Here is a 19,676-nt window from a genome sequence, read left to right on the forward strand (position 1 = left end):
AGGTGGAGTCATAGACGGTTTGTGAGACTGTCATGAAATTGCGAGAGTAGATGCAGGATTATGGCTAAACAAACACATATTTTCCTGTCTAAATTAGCCATTGTCCATTCGGATAAGAATTTCGAATTTCAACCAAATCGAATGAAAATTGCGCCCTCTAGTGGCTCAAGAAGTCAAGATCCAAGATCGATTTATATGGCAGCTATATAAGGTTATACACCGATTTAAACCATACTTGGCTCATTTAGTGGAAGTCATAACGAAACACTTCAGGCAAAATTTCAACCAAATCGGATGAGAATTGCGCCCTCTAGTGGCTCCAGAAGTCAAGTTCCCAGATCGATTTATTTGGCAGCTATATCAGGTTATACACCGATTTAAACCATACTTGGCTCATTTAGTGAAAGTCATAACGAAACACTTTGTGCCAACTTTTAGCCAATTCGGATGAGAATTGCGCCCTCTAGAGGCTCAAGAAGTCAAGATCCAAGATCAGTATATATGACAGCTATATCAGGTTATCAACTGATTTGAGCCATACTAAACACAGTTGTTGGAAGCCATAACAGAACTCTTCATGCCAATTTTTAACCAATTCGGATGAGAATTGCACCCTATAGAGGCTTAAGGAGGCAAGATCCAAGATCGGTATATATGCCAGCTATATCAGGTTATGCACCGATTTGAACCATATTTAGCACAGTTGTTGGAAGCCACTACAAAACGCTTCATGCAAAATTCGCCAATTCGAATGAGAATTGCGCCCTCTAGAGGCTTAAGAAGTCAACACAAAATTGGCTTTAAAAGTTAGCTGCTGAACTAGATAATGGTGCCAACTAGTTGGCTGGCTGGACAACTGGCATGCTAAGTCTGATTTGTCATGGACTCGCCCACATACACCTCTTTTATTGCCACTTTAGTATACATACATGCCACATTAGGTAGATGTGTACATGTGTTCGCATCTAATATTGGCTTTTGTAGAGTTCATTTCGGCAAACATCTTCAAATGGGATACCCATTGTACTTTTGCTAAATTATGGCTCTTTTTAAAAGTCAACAAGTTTGGTGGGTCACAAGCCAAAATCAAATGCAAATTTAAACCATGAACTTGGCCAGAGTTAGCTGTAGCTGTAGCTGCTGCTTCTGCTCGCTAAACAACAATTGTTTCAAGTTGGTGACATCGAAAAGTAATGCCCAAGAACAACTGGGATAATAAACTGCAAGAAAAGCTTAGGCCATTACAAAGAAAGCAGCAAAACGAAAACGGAGAAAAACAATGAAAAACTTTTCCTAAGGAAACAATGTAAATGAAAAAAGTATCTCCCACTCTAAGTGGAAACCTCTTTGGGGGGAGTAGTCACATATTTTGTTTATGCGAATAATAAGAAAGTATTAATATGGCCTACATAATTGAAAAAACATATTTAGAGGAAAAAAAACACAAAACAAAAATCGTAGCCGCTGTTAATAAAAATGCAGTTTAGAAAATATAAAACAAATCGTAGGAATGAAAACAAGTAAGAAGGCGTTAAGTTCGGCCGGGCCGAACTTTGGATACCCACCACCTCGGGTATATATGTGAACCACATTTCGTCAAAATCCAGTGAAAAATGCATACCTTATGCCCCATAGCAGCTCTATAGATATCATCCGATTTAGACGAAATGCTTATAAGTGCAAGTCATTGTTCAACCGAGAGATCGGTCTATATGGCAGCTATATCCAAATCTGGACCGATCTGAGCCAAATTGAAGACAAATATCGAAGGGCCCAACACAAGTCACTGTCCCAAATTTCGGCGACATCGGACAATAAATGCGCTTTTTATGGGCCCAAAACCTTAAATCGAGAGATCGGTCTATATGGCAGCTATATCCAAATCTGAACCGATCAGAGCCAAATAGAAGAAAGATGTCGAAGGGCCTAAGGCAAATCACTGTCCCAAATTTCAGCAAAATCGGATAATAAATGTGGCTTTTATGGGCCTAAGATCCTAAATCTAAGGATCGGTCTATATGACAGCTATATCCAAATTTGGACCGATCTAGGCCAAATTGACGAAGGATGTCGAAGGGCTCAACGCAAATCACTGTCCCAAATTTCAGCAAAATCGGATAATAAATGTGGCTTTTATGGGCCTAAGACCATAAATCGGAGGATCGGTCTATATGGCAACTATATCCAAATTTGAACCGATCTAGCCCAAATTGACGAAGGATGTCGAAGGGCTCAACGCAACTCACTGTCCCAAATTTCAGCAAAATCGGATAATAAATGTGGTTTTTATGGGCCTAAGACCATAAATCGGAGGATCGGTCTATATGGCAGCTATATCCAAATTTGGACCGATCTGGACCAAATTGACGAAGGATATCGAAGGGCTCAACGCAACTCACTGTCCCAAATTTCAGCAAAATCGGATAATAAATGTGGCTTTTATGGGCCTAAGACCATAAATCGGAGGATCGGTCTATATGGCAGCTATATCCAAATATGGACCGATCTGGACCAAATTGACGAAGGATATCGAAGGGCTCAACGCAACTCACTGTCCCAAATTTCAGCAAAATCGGATATTAAATGTGGCTTTTATGGGCCTAAGACCATAAATCGGAGGATCGGTCTATATTGCAGCTATATCCAAATTTGGACCGATCTGGACCAAATTGACGAAGGATATCGAAGGGCTCAACGCAACTCACTGTCCCAAATTTCAGCAAAATCGGATAATAAATGTGGCTTTTATGGGCCTAAGACCATAAATCGGAGGATCGGTCTATATGGCAGCTATATCCAAATTTGAACCGATCTAGCCCAAATTGACGAAAGATGTCGAAGGGCTCAACGCAACTCACTGTCCCAAATTTCAGCAAAATCGGATAATAAATGTGGCTTTTATGGGCCTTAGACCATAAATCGGAGGATCGGTCTATATGGCAGCTATATCCAAATCTGGACCGATCTGGGCCAAATTGACGAAGAATGTTGAAGGGCCTAACAAAACTCACTGTCCCAAATTTCAGCAAAATCGGATAATAAATGTGGCTTTTATGGGCCTAAGACCATAAATCGGAGGATCGGTCTATATGGCAGCTATATCCAAATCTGGACCGATCTGGGCCAAATTGACGAAGAATGTTGAAGGGCCTAACAAAACTCACTGTCCCAAATTTCAGCAAAATCGGAAAATAAATGTGGCTTTTATGGGCCTAAGACCCTAAATCTGAGGATCGGTCTATATGGCAGCTATATCCAAATTTGGACCGATCTGAGCCAAATTGACGAAGGATGTCGAAGGGCCGGTCTATATGGGGGCTATATCAAGATATAGTCCGATATAGCCCATCTTCGAACTTAACCTGCTTATGGACAAAAAAAAAAAATCTGTGCAAAATTTCAGCTCAATATCTCAATTTTTAAAGACTGTAGCGTGATTTCAACAGACAGACGGACGGACATGTCTAGGTCGTCTTAGATTTTTACGCTGATCAAGAATATATATACTTTATAGGGTCGGAAATGGATATTTCGATGTGTTGCATACGGAATGACAAAATGAATATACCCCCATTCTTCGGTGGTGGGTATAATTAATACAACCAGATAAACATGAATACGTAAATGGTGTCTTCATATTTGGCACCAGAAGCACTGAAGATGCAATGTTACAAAAATATACTAGAACATTGGGAACATCTATAAAAAAAACTCTGACAGATCGAAAATTACGGAAAATATCCCCATACTCGTAAAACGATTCTACCTGCATTGCTGCGATCTCACTTTATCGTGATGCAAAAAAGTTGTAATGCAAAAAAACCATCTTCTCCAATGAGGGACTCTATGGTGGTTGAGTCTCCTACCCTAGAACTATGATTTTTATATCACATTCGAACTCTTCTCTTGAAAACCTTTCATAGTATACCAAGCGGTGTATATGCCCGTTCGGGAGGTTTTTTAGGTAGGGCGTTCCCCCTAGTTGGTTACTATAAAGGAACGAACAGAAATTCGCATAAACCATTCCTGTTTCTTATAAATCCTGGATATATCGTGAAATATCGGAACCCTTCGTTTTCGGTTAAGGTCTAAAAACTCTCAATCTATTTGGAGTTTTGCTGTTTTAGCCATTTCAACATTTCACCATTACCCTTATTTGTAATCTCCTACCCCTAGATTATGACCTCGAAATTGATCCGCAATGTTATCTGATATATACGTCCCATACAAAGCAATTTTATTTGACTTCCCCGCTGTCTGAAGGTCGTCATACATATCCCATTAACTGAAATGTGAGATGTGTCGATATGTAGTGTCTTTCACTACTCATGCCAAGTTGGATCTTGGCTTGGATCCCAATGGCGAATATAGAGGAATAATCATGGCGAAAGCCATTGAAACCATAACAAAATGAGACTAGACAAAAAGGTAGCTGGGTGTACCGGTTTACTCCCTATCGGAAGGTAAAGTCATCTATAATTTTGGTAAAAGTCAAACATCTAAAAGTGTCGTTCTAGTCACTGCGGGCTCAGAAGCTACTAGCGCAAAGAATAGGATAGATTAAAAAGCGAATTGTTACCCATACACACTTAGGTGTATGTCCATAGAAGCATGGCGCGGATTAATATCAACCTTACCTATCCACATCTTGCTATATATACCTATCAAGCCAAGGATAGATCTCAGCCAATAATACAGTCATAAAGCGACCTAAGCAGAAACTTAAAGTCTAAAATGGAACCTGAAACCATTGCGGATAAGTCGAGGCTTACAAAATGCTCAGCGGTGATCAGTAAAGTGGGGACAAAGCTTCTCTTCTCTGTATCGGAGAACATGAGAATATGCACAGGTGAGACATTTATCTGTCTTTAGAAATGCGTCGGATTGGATTTTACCATCGCTCCAAAAGCGAAGATAAGGGGTATTATAAAGGGCCTAATCTTATTGAACTAATTATATGAGTTCATTTAAGCCCAGAACAGCAAAAATTATCCACCAACGGACTGGCAGATTGTAAATATGGATCCTCCCTCTGAAGCTGGTAATGCAAATTTGCAAATTTTGCCCATGAACATTCCACCTAGCAACAGGGGCAAACTTCTCACATATCAATGAGTGCAGTCCGATTAAAGTTTAAGCTCAATGATAAGGGGCCCCCTTTTTTGTATAGCCGAGTCCGAACGGCGTGACTCGGCTCTAAAAAAAAAGGAGAGAAGTTTTACATGGCATAGTACCTCACAAATGTTGCCAGCATTAGGAGGGGAAAACCACCGCTGAACATTTTTTTTCTGATGGTCTCGCCAGGATTCGAACCCAGGCGTTCAGCGTCATAGGCGGTCAGAAGATGGTAAAAGCTGTTATTGTGGCTGTTAAACAAAAATGGGAGGGGTGGTTTTACTACCCTCACCCATCATGAAGGGTTGATTTATTTAGCTCAACCAACAGGAAGGTTAGTTTTATTACCCTGTCCCATCAGGAAGGGTAGTTTTTACCCTCTCTTATCCAGATGGGCAGTTTATTTTACTCTCTCATCAGGAAGGGTAGTTTTATTCACCTCTACCATCAGGAAGGGTAGTTTTATTACCCTGTTCCACCAGGAAGGGAAGTTTTATTACACTCTCGCATAAGGAAGGGTAGTTTTATTAACCTCTCCCATCAGGAAGGGTAGTTTTATTAACCTCTACCATCAGGAAGGGCAATTTTATTACCCTGTTTCACCAGCAAGGGTAGTTTAATTACCATCTCCCATCAGGAAGGGTAGTTTTATTAACCTCTACCTTCAGGAAGGGTAGTTTTATTGACCTCTTCCATCAGGAAGGGAATTTTATATTATACAAGATAAACAAGATTCTAAAATTGATTGATCCACTGTGCACAAATGGAAAATAGTAAGGCGATGAGACCGGTCTCAAATGAGAGCTAGGGAAGCCTAGCTTCTTATACATATGCACATATTTTCCAAATAATCGTCTAACTATCGAATTTTTCAAAAAAACTTGAAAAAATCGCTACAAGACCTCAAAAATCTATTTTGCGTGAACCACTGTGCAAAAATGGAAAAAGTTGATACTTTGAAACCGGTGTCAAACGACAGCTTATGAAGTCTAGTTTCTAATCCAAAAGGGCCTATATTCCGAATCATCGTCTAACTATCGAATTTTTGAGAAAAACTTGAAAAAAATCGCTACAAGACCTCAAAAATCTATTTTGTGTGAACCACTGTGCAAAAATGGAAAAAGTTGATACTTTGAAACCGGTGTCAAACGACAGCTTATAAAGTCTAGTTTCTAATCCAAAAGGGCCTATATTCCAAATAATCGTCTAACTATCGAATTTTTCAAAAAAACTTGAAAAAATTCGCTACAAGACTTGAAAAATCTATTTTGCGTGAACCACTGTGCAAAAATGGAAAAAGTTGATACTTTGAAACCGGTGTCAAACGACAGCTTATGAAGTCTAGTTTCTAATCCAAAAGGGCCTATATTCCAAATAATCGTCTAACTATCGAATTTTTGAGAAAAACTTGAAAAAAATCGCTACAAGACCTCAAAAATTTATTTTGTGTGAACCACTGTGCAAAAATGGAAAAAGTTGATACTTTGAAACCGGTGTCAAACGACAGCTTATAAAGTCTAGTTTCTAATCCAAAAGGGCCTATATTCCAAATAATCGTCTAACTATCGAATTTTTCAAAAAAACTTGAAAAAATCGCTACAAGACCTCAAAAATCTATGTGAGAGTGAGAAGTTATCCCTGTGGATATCATCCACTTCTAAACTTTACTATGCATCTTATTTGCCAGGTTCTTTTCAACATATCACCAAAATGTTTGTTTAACCATACCTTGGATTAGCTTGAACTTTAAATGTTTCTATCACAATGACCAACATTTGATGTTCCTGCACAGACTTAAAGAAGACAATGACCATCAAATATGCAAAAAAAAGGGACAAAAATATAGCACAGATAAAAATATAAACCATACATGTAGCAAAAACAAATCAAAATAAATTTAAGTTTATCTGAAAGTAAATTGGAGTGTCACTTTCCATAACATTCATAAGCAGAACCAACCAAAAGCAGGTAAAAATGCGTTAAGTTCGGCCGGGCCGAACTTTGGATACCTACCACCTCGGGTATATACGGAAACCACCTTTCGTCAAAATACGGTGAAAAATGCATGCCCCATAGCAGTTATATCGAAATATGCTCCGTTTTGAACCAAATATTGGGTTGCTCAAAAAGTAATTGCGGATTTTTCATATAATCGGCGTTGACAAATTTTTTCACAGCTTCTGACTCTGTAATTGCATTCTTCCTTCTGTCAGTTATCAGCTGCTACTTTTAGCTTGCTTTAGAAAAAAAAACGTGTAAAAAAGTATATTTGATTAAAGTTCATTCTAAGTTTTATTAAAAATGCATTTACTTTCTTTTAAAAAATCCGCAACTACTTTTTGGGCAACCCAATACTTATAAGTACAAGTCATTGTTTAATTGTGTATAAAAATTTTTGGGTCTTTTAAGTAGCTATATATAAAAATAAACCGATCTGAACCATATACGACACGGATGTCAAAAAGCCATACATAAGTCACTGTGTCAAATTTGAGCGAAATCGGATTATAAATGCGCCTTTTATGGGGCCAAGACTTTAAATCGAGAGATCGGTCTATATGGCAGCTATATCTAAATCTGGACTGATTTGAACCAAATTGAAGAAGGATGTCGAAGGGCTTAACACAACTCACTGTCCCAAATTTTGGTAAAATCGGATAATAAATGCGCCTTTTATGGGCCTAAGACCCTAAATCAACGGATCGGTCTATATGGCAGCTATATCCAAATCTGGACCGATCTGGGCCAAATTGAAGAAAAATGTCGTAGGGCCTAACACAACTCACTGTCCCAAATTGCAGCAAAATCCGATAATAAATGTGGCTTTTATGGGCCTAAGACCCTAAATCAGCGGATCGGTCAATATGGCAGCTATATCCAAAACTGGATCCACCTGGGCCAAATTGAAGAAAGATGTCGTAGGGCCTAACACAACTCACTGTCCCAAATTTCAGCAAAATCGGATAATAAATGTGGCTTTTATGAGCCTAAGACCCTAAATCGGCGGATCGGTCTATATGACAGCTATATCCAAATCTAGACCGATCTGGGACAAATTGAAGAAATATGTCCCAAATTTCAGCAAAATCGGATAATAAATGTGGCTTTTATGGTACTAAGACCCTAAATCGGCTGATCGGTCTAAATGAGGGCTATATCAGGATATAGTCCAATATAGCCCATCTTCGAACTTAACCTGCTTATGGGCAAAAAAAAGAATTTGTGCAAAATTTCATCTCAATATCTCTATTTTTAAAGACTGTAGCTTGATATCAACGCTCAGACGGACGGACATGGGTAGATGGTCTTAGATTTTTACGCTGATTAAGAATATATATATACTTTACTAGCCGAACCGGGCCCGCTCCGATGCGACTTCTTTAACTCTCTAATATCTTTTGAAAATATATCCTGAATGCGGATATCGAATTCTTGGCCTATGACGCTGAACGCGTTCGAATCCTGGCAAGAACATCGGACAAAGCGGTGTTTATCCCCTCTTAAAGTTGGTGCTTTAGGACGTACCCCAAACACTTGGCGCCAAATTTGAATATTGGAGCCAAGTGAATATCAAATTCCTTGTCTACTCTCAAATACCTTTCATTTGAGTCCCATATTGTCATAATGGGTCACATTACCCATTTAACGTATCTTTAAAGCGCCACCTAGACTTGAACGCAAATTTAAATGTCTTATTAATATTCTACTAAAAATATGCCCATTTGGGGGTATTTGGGGGTGGGCGACCTCCCTAACGTTTTATGCCATATTTTTATTCTATTGCCTAATACTTTTCATTTAAGTCCCATATTGACATGAACTTCGAATCTGTTTAGAGGAGTTTTGGGGTTGGGGGGAGGGGGTTTGGGGTTTTTGAGGTAAGGGGGAGGGTCCGCCTCCACTCGATATCTAAAAATTATATAGCCAAACGTACACTATCTATGAAAATTTTAAGAAAATCGGTTCAGCCATATGGGTCTCATTTTGGGACCCATATGGATTTAATGGTCATAATGGGCCTAATGGCGTTTTTGAGGGGTGGCCTGCCCCCCTATACTTCGATCTGATTTTGTATGCCAGATTCGAAATCTACTCCGGCATACCTTTCATTTGAGCCCTATATTGAAACGAATGTGCAATATGTCTGTTTGGGGGAGTTTTGGGGTTGGGGCGGCTCGATGGGTAAATTTTCCATACCATATTCGTATTCTACTCTGCAATGTCATTCATTTGATACCCATATTGTCCTTATCGGTCCACTTTAGATTTTGGGTTGTGTTTTTGCTATAAGGGGGAAGGTCCGTCCCCCTTCCAATACCGAAAAATTATTTTGCCTATGTTTCCTTCCAGACCAACTTACACAATATGCAAAAATTTGGAGAAAATCGGTTCTGCCAAACAAACCGAGACCCATATATCCGTGATTGGCTAATGTGCCCATTTTGGGTGTTTTTGTGGTGGTGGGGTGACCCCCTATACTTCGACATGATTTTTTTTTTGCCAGATTCGTTATCTACTCCCGCATACTTTTCATTTGATACCCATATTGACCTTATCGATCCACTTTTGGTTCTGGGTGCTGTTTTTGTGGTAAGGGGGGAGGGTCCGCCCCCTTCTGTTATCAACAAAATATAACGCCTATTCCTACTTTGTGACCATATTCGTAACCTACTCCCGAATACCTTTCATTTAAGTCCCATATTGTCATGATCGTCAAATAAACCTATATTAAAGGGTTTTGGGGCTGGGGGCGGCCCCCCCAGGGTACTTGGAACCAACTTTTATTATGAAATTCGTACTCTACTCTTGAATACCTTTCATTTGAATCCCATATTGTCCCGATCGGTCCAATTTTATTTTTGGGTATTACTTTTGTGGTAAGGGGGAGGGTCCTCCTTCTTCCCGATATCAAAAAATTATATAGCCCATGTTTCCTTCCAGACCAACCTACACAACCTATGATGGGTTCAGCCGTTTGAGAGTCTGTACGGAACAAACAAACAAACACAAATTGAATTTTATATTTAAGATAGGGTCGGAAAGGGATATTTCGATGTGTGGCCAACGGAATGATAAAATGAATATTCCCCCCATTTCTTTGGTGGTGGGTATAAAATATGAACAAGTCATTTAAAGGTCATGGCAAGACAAATCAATAGACTACAACTTTTCCGATTCCATCAAGTTATGCCATAAAAAATGCACACAAGTCCCTTAAGGAAAGAAAATGCGAAGTCCCTTAGTGATTCATACCATGACCTAAACGATAAAATCAAAAAAAATTTAAAGACAATTCTGTTCACATTTCTTTTGCTCAAAGGCCATTTGTAATAGGAAATTTCCCTTGCCAACAATTAAGGGTAAATTCTTTATGGTATAAAGGCTGTTTGACTTACCTTAGCTTGAAATGTGATGCCATTGAAGAAGGCCTGTTCAGCATGTAGCGGCACCCTTAAGTCCTGATCGTCCTGCACCAAATCGTACGGTGTCGAAGGCATTTTTAAATAATTCAATATCACTGATTCGGACCACTTATAGTATCATGAAATTGTTTTCATTTTCTTTGTACTACGCTTGTACAAAGATTTTCTCAAATGCCATATGAGTCCGGTTGAATTGCGACGTGTGGTCATAGACGGCCCCAATAACAAAGGACACGAATATGGAGCAGAAATTAGTAAACGAAACGAAGATTTTATACCGAAGCCAAAAGTTTAGGAATAAAATATCACTGATTTTTGTTAGACACTCACAAACACATATGCTAATTGAAATGCAAGGTTGATTTTTTCTTAATTTTTGTTTCAAATTGAAAACATTAAACACTAGATTTTAAATTTATTGATATATACGATTTTTTTTTTTCAATTATAATTTTCTTTAATGCTTTGTGGCTTTTCTTTAACGACTTGTAATTAAAAAAATGGTAACAGATGGCACTTTGTTATTAAATCATTTTTTTTTTACTTTTTTCTTCTCCTTCTCTTTTTCTGGGAATATAAATTTTGAATATTTTTGCAGGCTTTGCTGTTGGCTGATAAGAACTTCTTTGGAAGAACGTTAACTGGAAGTAAAGAGAAACAAAATTGAAAATTTTATGTATTATTGATTGGTATTTCCTTAATGTTTTGTAGGAAATAAAGGAAATTGGAGACAATTATGAACAAGTAAGAGTGTGCTAAGTTCGGCCGGGCCGAATCTTATGTACCCTCCACCATGGATTGCATTTGTCTAGTTCTATGCGCGGTATCTCTTTTTAGGCAAACAAAGAATATTGAATAAGAACTGTTATTCCATTGGAGCTATATCAAGTTATAGTCCGATTTGGACCATAAATGAATGCTGAACATTGAAGAAGTCATTGTGCGATATTTCAGTTCATTCGGATAAGAATTGCGCCTTGTAGAGGCTCAAGAAGCTAAGTCGGAAGATAGGTTTATATGGGAGCTGTATCAAGCTATTGATCGATTCGGAACATATTAGACATGTATGTTGAAGGTCATGAGAGAAGCCGTTGTACAAAATTTCAGCCAAATCGGATAAGAATTGCGCCCTCTAGAGGCTAAAGAAGTCAAGACCCAAGATCGATTTATATGACAGCTATATCAGGTTCTATACCGATTTACGCCATACTGAGCACAATTATTGAAAGTTATGACAAAACATCTCATGCAAAATTTCAGCCAATTTGGATGAGAATTGCGCCCTCTAGAGGCTCAAGAAGTCAAGACCCAAGATCGGTTTATATGGCAGCTATACCAGATTATGAACCGATTTGAATAATACTTAGCGCAGTTGTTTGGAAGTGATACCAAAAAACCACGTGCAAAATTTGAGTCAAATCGGACGAGAATTCCGACCTCTAGAGGCTCAAGAAGTCAAGACCCAAGATCGGTTTATATGGCAGCTATATCAAAACATGGACCGATTTGAACCATATTCAGCGCAATTGTTTGGAAGCGATACCAAAACACCACGTGCAAAAATTTCAGTCAAATCGGAATCGGAGAATTGCGCCCTCTAGAGGCTCAAGAAGTCAAGACCCAAGATCGATTTATATGGCAGCTATATCAAAACGTGGACCGATTTGGTCCATTTACAATCCCAACCGACCTACACTAATGAAAAGTGTTTGTGCAAAAATTTCAAGCGGCTAGCTTTCGACCGATCATAGGACGGGAGTGTACTAATTTCATCATTCTGTTTGCAACTCCTCGAAATATGCATATGAGACCCCATAAAGCATATATACTCTTGATCGTCATGTAATTTTAAGTCGATCCAGCCATATCCGTCCGTCTGTCCGTCCGTCAGTCCGTCCGTCAGTCTGTCCGTCAGTCCATCCGTCTGTCCGTCCGTCTGTCTGTCGAAAGCACGCTAACTTTCGAAGGAGTAAAGCTAGCCGCTAGAAATTTTGCACAAACACTTTTTATTAGTGTGGGTCGGTTGGGATTGCAAACGGGCCAAATCGGTCCATGTTTTGATATAGCTGCGATATAAACCGATCTTGGGTTTTGACTTCTTCAGCCTCTAGAGGGCGCAATTCTCGTTCGATTTGACTGAAATTTTGCACGTGGTGTTTTGGTGCCACTTCCAACAACTGCGCTAAGTATGGTTCAAATCGGTCTATGTTTCGATATATCTGCCATATAAACCGATCTTGGGTCTTGACTTCTTGAGCCTCTAGAGGGCGCAATACTCGTCCGATTTCAGTGATATTTTGCTCGTGGTGTTTTGGTATCACTTCCAATGACTGCGCTAAGTATGGTTCAAATCGGTCCATGTTTTGATATAGCTGCCATATAAACCGATCTTGGGTCCTGACTTCTTGAGCCTCTAGAGGGCGCAATTTTTATCCGATTTGACTGAAATTTTGCACATAGTGTTTTGGTATCACTTCCAACAACTGTGTTAAGTATGATTCAAATCGGTTCATAATCTGGTATAGCTGTCATATAAACCGATATGGGATCTTGACTTCTTCAGCCTCTAGAGGGCGCAATTCACATCCGATTTGGCTGAAATTTTGTACAACGGCTTCTCTCATGACCTTCAACATACGTGTCTAATGTGGTCCGAATCGATCTATAGCTTGATACGGCTCCCATATAAACCTATCTCCCAATTTAGCTTCTTGAGCCCTACAAGGCGCAATTCTTAACCGAATGAACTGAAATATCCCACAATGACTTCTACAATGTTCAGCATTCATTTATGATCCGAATCGGACTATAACTTGATATAGCTCCAATAGCATAACAGTTCTCATTCAAAATTCTTTGTTTGCCTTAAAAGAGATACCGCGCATAGAACTCGACAAATGCGATCCATGGTGGAGGGTATATAAGATTCGGTACGGCCGAACTTAGCACGCTCGTTGGTTTGGTTGGTTTGGTTGGTTTTTAATTCATTTATTTAATAATCATAATGAGTTGTTATCATTTCCGTTTTATTCATACCATTTAGCCACTTGTTTTTATACAATTAGACCAACGTTTTTGCCCCACATTTCATGTCATACATCTCGGTTTTCTAACACTATGTGATTGCCATGGAAAATTGAGTCATTCACTTGCATTAGTTGAAGGTTCAAATTACGATGACCATACTGCTAAACGGAAATAGAAATCATTGGCAAATGAAATCAATTAAATGGTTGAAGGTGCAAATCACCCGTTGCCAATAGAAAAACCAATTCTATTCAGAGTTGACAATTAAACCTTAGGAGTGAGTGATTCATATGAGAGTTTCAATTGGATTCCTTAGTATGCCAACTACTGAAGGTAGTGTTGAGATTAGAGTTGCCAGATGAGTTTTGAAGAAAATTAACTTTTTCGTAAGAAGAAAATATTTAAATCAAAATTTTATGTAAAGTTGAAAATAGTTTCAAACAAGTGCTAAGTTCGGCTGGGCCAAATCTTATATAGCCTCCACCATGGATCGCATTTGTCGAGTTCTTTTCCCGGCATCTTTTCTTAGAGCGATATCAAGATATGGTCCGATTTAGACCAGACCACAATTTCATTATATGTTGGAGACATGTGTAAAATGTCAGCCAATTCGAATAAGAATTGCACCCTTCAGAATGCTAGACATTAAAGGGCTCAAACAAAATCGTGCTCTAAATGCTGATATTATTTCAGGGTCTGCCGCCCAAATACCCTCCAAACCGACCATGTTTGCCTACTAAGGCAATAAATAATAGGTATTTGATAGTTGAAAACGAATTTGACATCTTATTTTTGAGGCCAAGTGTTTGGGGATTGTCTCACGCCAAAAACTCGCCCTAAACCCATGGCAATCGGGGCTCAAATAAAAGAAATTTGAGAGTAGAGCACGATGCTGATATTTTTTCAGGGCTAAGTGCGCGGGTGGCTGCATCACTCTACATACAACTCAAGTTGAACATTTTTGTGGATTATGGCAAAAAGGGGCTCAAATCTGAGCCCCCAAGTGTTTTAGGGACGCCGCACCTCATAAAATCCCCCTAAACCACTCATATATACCGACTATGGAAATATGTAGCTGAAATGTGGCTAGGAGTAGAGTATAAATCTGATATCCAATTTAGGGGCAAAGCGTTTGGCAACTTCAGTCCACCATCAAAACCAAGAGAATGAAGTAAATGTAACATCCAAACTATATTGGGCGGACCCTCCCCTTACAATATTTTCAAAAACGCTAGATCTCAAAGATGGGGGGGGGGTTTGTCTGTGTGTTCCTTTTAGACTCAAAAACGGCTGAACCGATTTTCTTGAAATTTTCACTGATGATGATCCCGTGGTGAAAATAAAATTTTTTGATATTTGAAGGGGAAGCGGACCCTTCCCCTTACCCTAATTTTCAGAAACGCCAAATCTCGGAGATGGGTAGTGCGATTTGAGCTCACTGTGTAAGCTACAAACAAAAACTTGGTATCCAAATTTTGGATGGGGTACCTAGGGGGGGAGGGGGGGGGGGCGTCCCACCCTCAAACCTACTAAATGTATATATACACCAATCACGGCAATATGGGACTCAAATGAAAGGTATTTATGATAAGAAAACGTATCTGATATCCAATTGTCGGATCAAGTGTTAGGGGGACCACCCCAACCCCCAAAACACCCCTAAATCGGACATATTTACCGACCATGGCAATATGGGACTCAAATGAAAGGTATTAGGGAGTAGATTAAGAATCTGATAGCCAAATGTGGGACCAGGTTTCTGGAGGTCCACCCCTTTCCCAAAACACCCCTCAAACAGGACTTATTTACTGATCATGGCAAAAGGGTCTCAAAAAGGTATTTGAGTGCAGAATACGAATCTGATATGTAGATGTGGAACGACGTGTTTAAGGGGCCGTTCATCCCCGAGAACATACCCCAGAGGGGATCAATGTACGACCATAGCACAATGGGGCTCAAATTAAAGGTCTTTGGAAGTTAAGCACGAATCTGATATCAATATTCGGGAAAAGTGTCTATGGGGCCACCCCACCCCCCATAATACCACCCAAATAGGAAGTATTTGCTGACCATTGCAATATGAGGCTCAAATAAGAGGTATTTTAGAGTAGAACACGAATCGGATATGTATTTTCAAACCCAAGTCACTGAGTGGCCGCCCCATCCCCAAAACACCCCCAAACCGGTCATATTTGCCAACTATGGAAAAACAGAGCTCAGATGAAGGGTATTTGGGAGTAGACCATGAATCTGACATCAACATTCGGGACCAACTGTCTAGGGGACGTCCCACCACCTTAACAACCCCCAAGTAGGACGTATTTGCTCACCAAGACAATTTGGCTCTTCAAGGCAGTGAAGCTCGATATTCATAGTTTTTAGGACCCATACCACAAACCGGACATATTTGCTGGCTTTTTCAACAAGGGGTTTAAGTGAATGGTATTTGAGATTAGAAAACGAATTTGATATCCAATTTTAGGGGCCAATGGCAATATGGGGTTCAAATATGCGAGAATAGAGCACGTTGCTGATATATTTTCAGGGCTTAGTGATTGGGGGGACCACCCCACCACCCCTAAATCGGGCATATTTGCCGACCAAGTCAATGTGGGGCTTAAATGAAAGGAATTGGGGGGTAGAGCAAGAATTGATACCCACTTTCGGGACCAATTTTCTAGTTGTCTACCCCTTTCCCAAAATACCCCACAAATAGCAATTTTTTACTGACCATCGTAATATTGGGCTTAAATAAAGGTATTTGGGAGTAGAATACAAATTTGATATCCAAATGTAGGACCATGGATTTGAGGCATCATAATACCCCCCAAAATACCCCCCAAAGGGTAAAAATTTTTCGACCATGTCAATATGTGGCTCAAATGAAAGGTATTTGAGATTAGAAAAGGAATTTGGTAACCAATTTTGGGACCATGTGTTTAAAGGACGCCTCATCCTGTAAACTCCCCCCTCAAAATCAATGGCAATATGGGGTTTAAATAAATGGTATTTGGAGGAAGGAAGCATCGTGCTGCTGATATTTTTTCAGGGCCAAGTGCCTGGGGGACCAACTCACCCCCGAAAACACCCCTAAATCAGACATCATGAGAATATCGGGCTGAAATAAAGTACTTTAAGAATGGAGTACACCTTATATTCAAACTTAAATTCGTATACCAATAAAGTTGCTATGGGATTCAGATAATTATATTGTTAAACTGTTTGTCAAGCGATAGCTATTTTCGTAGCATGGTATTTTACTGAAAGCTCTCTAATTGTCGAAAAAAATATTCCAGGGAAAGGAAAATTTTGTGCCATATAAAGTTAAAGAAGGCGCAGCGGAGCGGTCCCGGTCCAGCTAGTGTTAAATATAAATAAATTCATTTTTAAACATTACCAGATTTTAAAATCCTTTTTAGCCTACATAAGGCATCGCTGTAAGCCACTACTTAAATGACTTGCATTATTTTTCCAAACAATGCGTTTTTTCGCAATCCAACATCAATGCCAGTGACAATGACAACAAAGCAAATGATCAAATAAAACAAATAGAAACCAAAGTAACAATTGCTAGTTTCCAATGAAATATGACAATGTGAGCGAAGATATCGCTAAATCGTGATTCACCCATTTGTTTGTATGAATTTTAACAACAATTTGCCAATATAGCAAAAATTCCGATATGGCAAAAACAAACCATCATTAATCCCCCACATTGGCAATAGCATCAAACCATTGAATACCCGTTTAGAGATTTTAGCAAACACTAATGCAGATAATGATGTCATTGAGTGATGAATGGTAAGCAAAAATGGCAACGGCATTTTATAAGTTTTGAGTAATTTTTTGCTATAGTTTTCTAATTTCAAGTTCAAACCGGCATTTCACTTAATTGCATAGATAAAAATTGTAGTTGCGCAGCTAACAAAAGCAAATGTGAAAAAAAATAATTTTTTTCTTTCCATACCAAAGCCCAGATAAGTGTGTGTAAAAATTAGACAAACTTCCAACAAAGAAATTTTTTTCATACCTACAACAAAATTTGTGTATGAGTATTGGCCTAAGGAGTTACAGCAGCACAAGGTCAGGGTCAAGGCATTGTCTTAAGAGACAACTAAAAAGAATAACAAAGAGAAAGAAAATAGGAATGGGTAAAAATTACAAAAAAAGCAAGTAAAAGGGCACTAAGTTTGGCAGAGCCGAATCTTCTATACCCTCCATCATGGATTGCATTTGACATGTTCATTGAAGGCCATCTTGAAAAATTACAAAAACAGATGGACCGTTGAAGATTATTTCATGCAAATGTTGACCGTGGCTGCGCCTTAAATGGTCCAATCGCTCAGTCCAATTCATGCAAGTCAAGCTCTTGCATTTCTTGCAAAAAAAAAGTTGTATATCATCTCACGGCAGCGTTCACCATTCACCTTTACGTTACGATTCGTATCATCTTTGAAGAAGTACGGTCCAATAATGCCACCAGCCCATAAACCGCACCAAACTGTAAATATTTCTGGATGCATTGGTGGCTCTTGCAATGCTTTTGGCGGATTTTCACTCCAATGCAAATTTTGCCCATGAACATTCCACTTATTCAATGTCCGATTCAAGTTTAAGCTCTATGATAAGGTAGGTAGCTGAATCCGAGCGGCGTGCCGCAGTGCGACACTTCTTTGGAGAGAAGATTTACATGGCATAGTACCTCACAAATATTGCCAGCATTAGGAGGGGAAAACCACCGCTGAACATTTTATTCTGATGATCTCGCTAGGATTCGAGCCAGGCGTTCGGTGTCATAGGCAGACATGCTAACCTCTGGACATTTTGAAAAGTTACAGAAACAGATCGACCGTACTTGTTGATGATTATTTCATGCAAATGTTGACCTTGACTGCGCCTTAAATGGACCATCCGCTTAGTCTAATGTTGGCATACTTTTTCCAACATTTCGGCCAGTATCTCACGAATAAATGCTTCAATGTTGTCTTTCAAAGAGTCAAATGAAGCGGGCTGGACTGTATAGACATGAGCTTTAACATATCCCCACAAAAACTAGTCTAAAGGTGTTAAATCCCACGATCTAAGCAGTCAATTGACCAGTTCCGGACGTGAAATAAAATGTTCACCAAACTCGCCTCTAAATAAGTCCATTGTTACGCATAATGTGTGGTATGTGGCACCGTCTTGTTGAAACCACATGTCATGCAAGTAAAGCTCTTGCATTTTGGCCAAAAACAGTTGGATATCATTTCACGATAGCGCTCACCATTCACAGCTATTCGCATCAGCTTGAAGAAGTACAGTCCAATGATGCCACCAGCCCATACACCGCAACAAACTGTGACTTTTTTTGGATGCATTGGTAGCTCTTGCAATGCTTCTGGCTGATCTTCACTCCAAAATCTGGTAGACCCCTATCCATTTCTGTGAAGTGTGGTTCTGATGGGACTATATTTGGATATAGCTGTCCTATAGACCGACCACCCGATCTTCCGATATAGGCTACTGAGGCCATAAAATATATAATAATAATAAAACATGAGTACAAAATATACCGTTTAAAAACGGATAGAGCTAAATCGGGAGATGCATACATATGGGAGCTATATCTAAAACTAAACATACTTCTATGAAATTCATCAGTCATCAGAAGAGTTATAAGAGTAACCTTCGTGCCAAATTTTGTGAAGATCGGCTAACAAATCGCTAAATTATTGAGTATTATTCAAAATCGGACGAAAATATATATGGGAGCTATGGCTAAATCTGAACCGATTTCTATAAAATTTAACAATAATGTCGAGACTTATAAGAGATACACTCGTGCAAAATATCGTGAGTATTGGTCTACAAATAACGATATAATTGCCATTTTAGTCCAAATCGAACGAACATATATATGGGAGCTATATCAAAATCTGAGCCGATTTTTCTGAAATTCACCAATAATGTCCAGATTTTAAGAAAATCACCCATGCAAAATTTCGTGAGAATCGGTTTACAAATGACGATAATGGCAATTTTAGTCCAAATCGGACGAACATATATATGGGAGCTATATCCAAATTTGAACCGATTTCTATGAAAATCACTAATAATGTCCAGACTTAT

General features: G+C 39.1%; 1 protein-coding gene across 5 annotated transcripts in view; it reads right to left on the bottom strand.

The window, feature by feature from the left end:
- The window catches only part of LOC106092952 (capon-like protein), a 977,840-nt gene that overhangs the window by 693,642 nt on the left and 264,522 nt on the right, over positions 1-19,676 (bottom strand). For all 5 annotated transcript variants that reach the window (XM_059361277.1, XM_059361274.1, XM_059361275.1 and 2 more), the window contains one exon: positions 10,512-11,179. In XM_059361277.1, coding sequence (XP_059217260.1) covers positions 10,512-10,613 — 102 coding nt within the window. In that variant the 5' untranslated portion in view covers positions 10,614-11,179. The remainder of the gene's footprint in view (positions 1-10,511; positions 11,180-19,676) is intronic.

The sequence above is a fragment of the Stomoxys calcitrans genome, chromosome 1, assembly GCF_963082655.1.
Source record: "Stomoxys calcitrans chromosome 1, idStoCalc2.1, whole genome shotgun sequence".
Taxonomy (NCBI): domain Eukaryota; kingdom Metazoa; phylum Arthropoda; class Insecta; order Diptera; family Muscidae; genus Stomoxys; species Stomoxys calcitrans.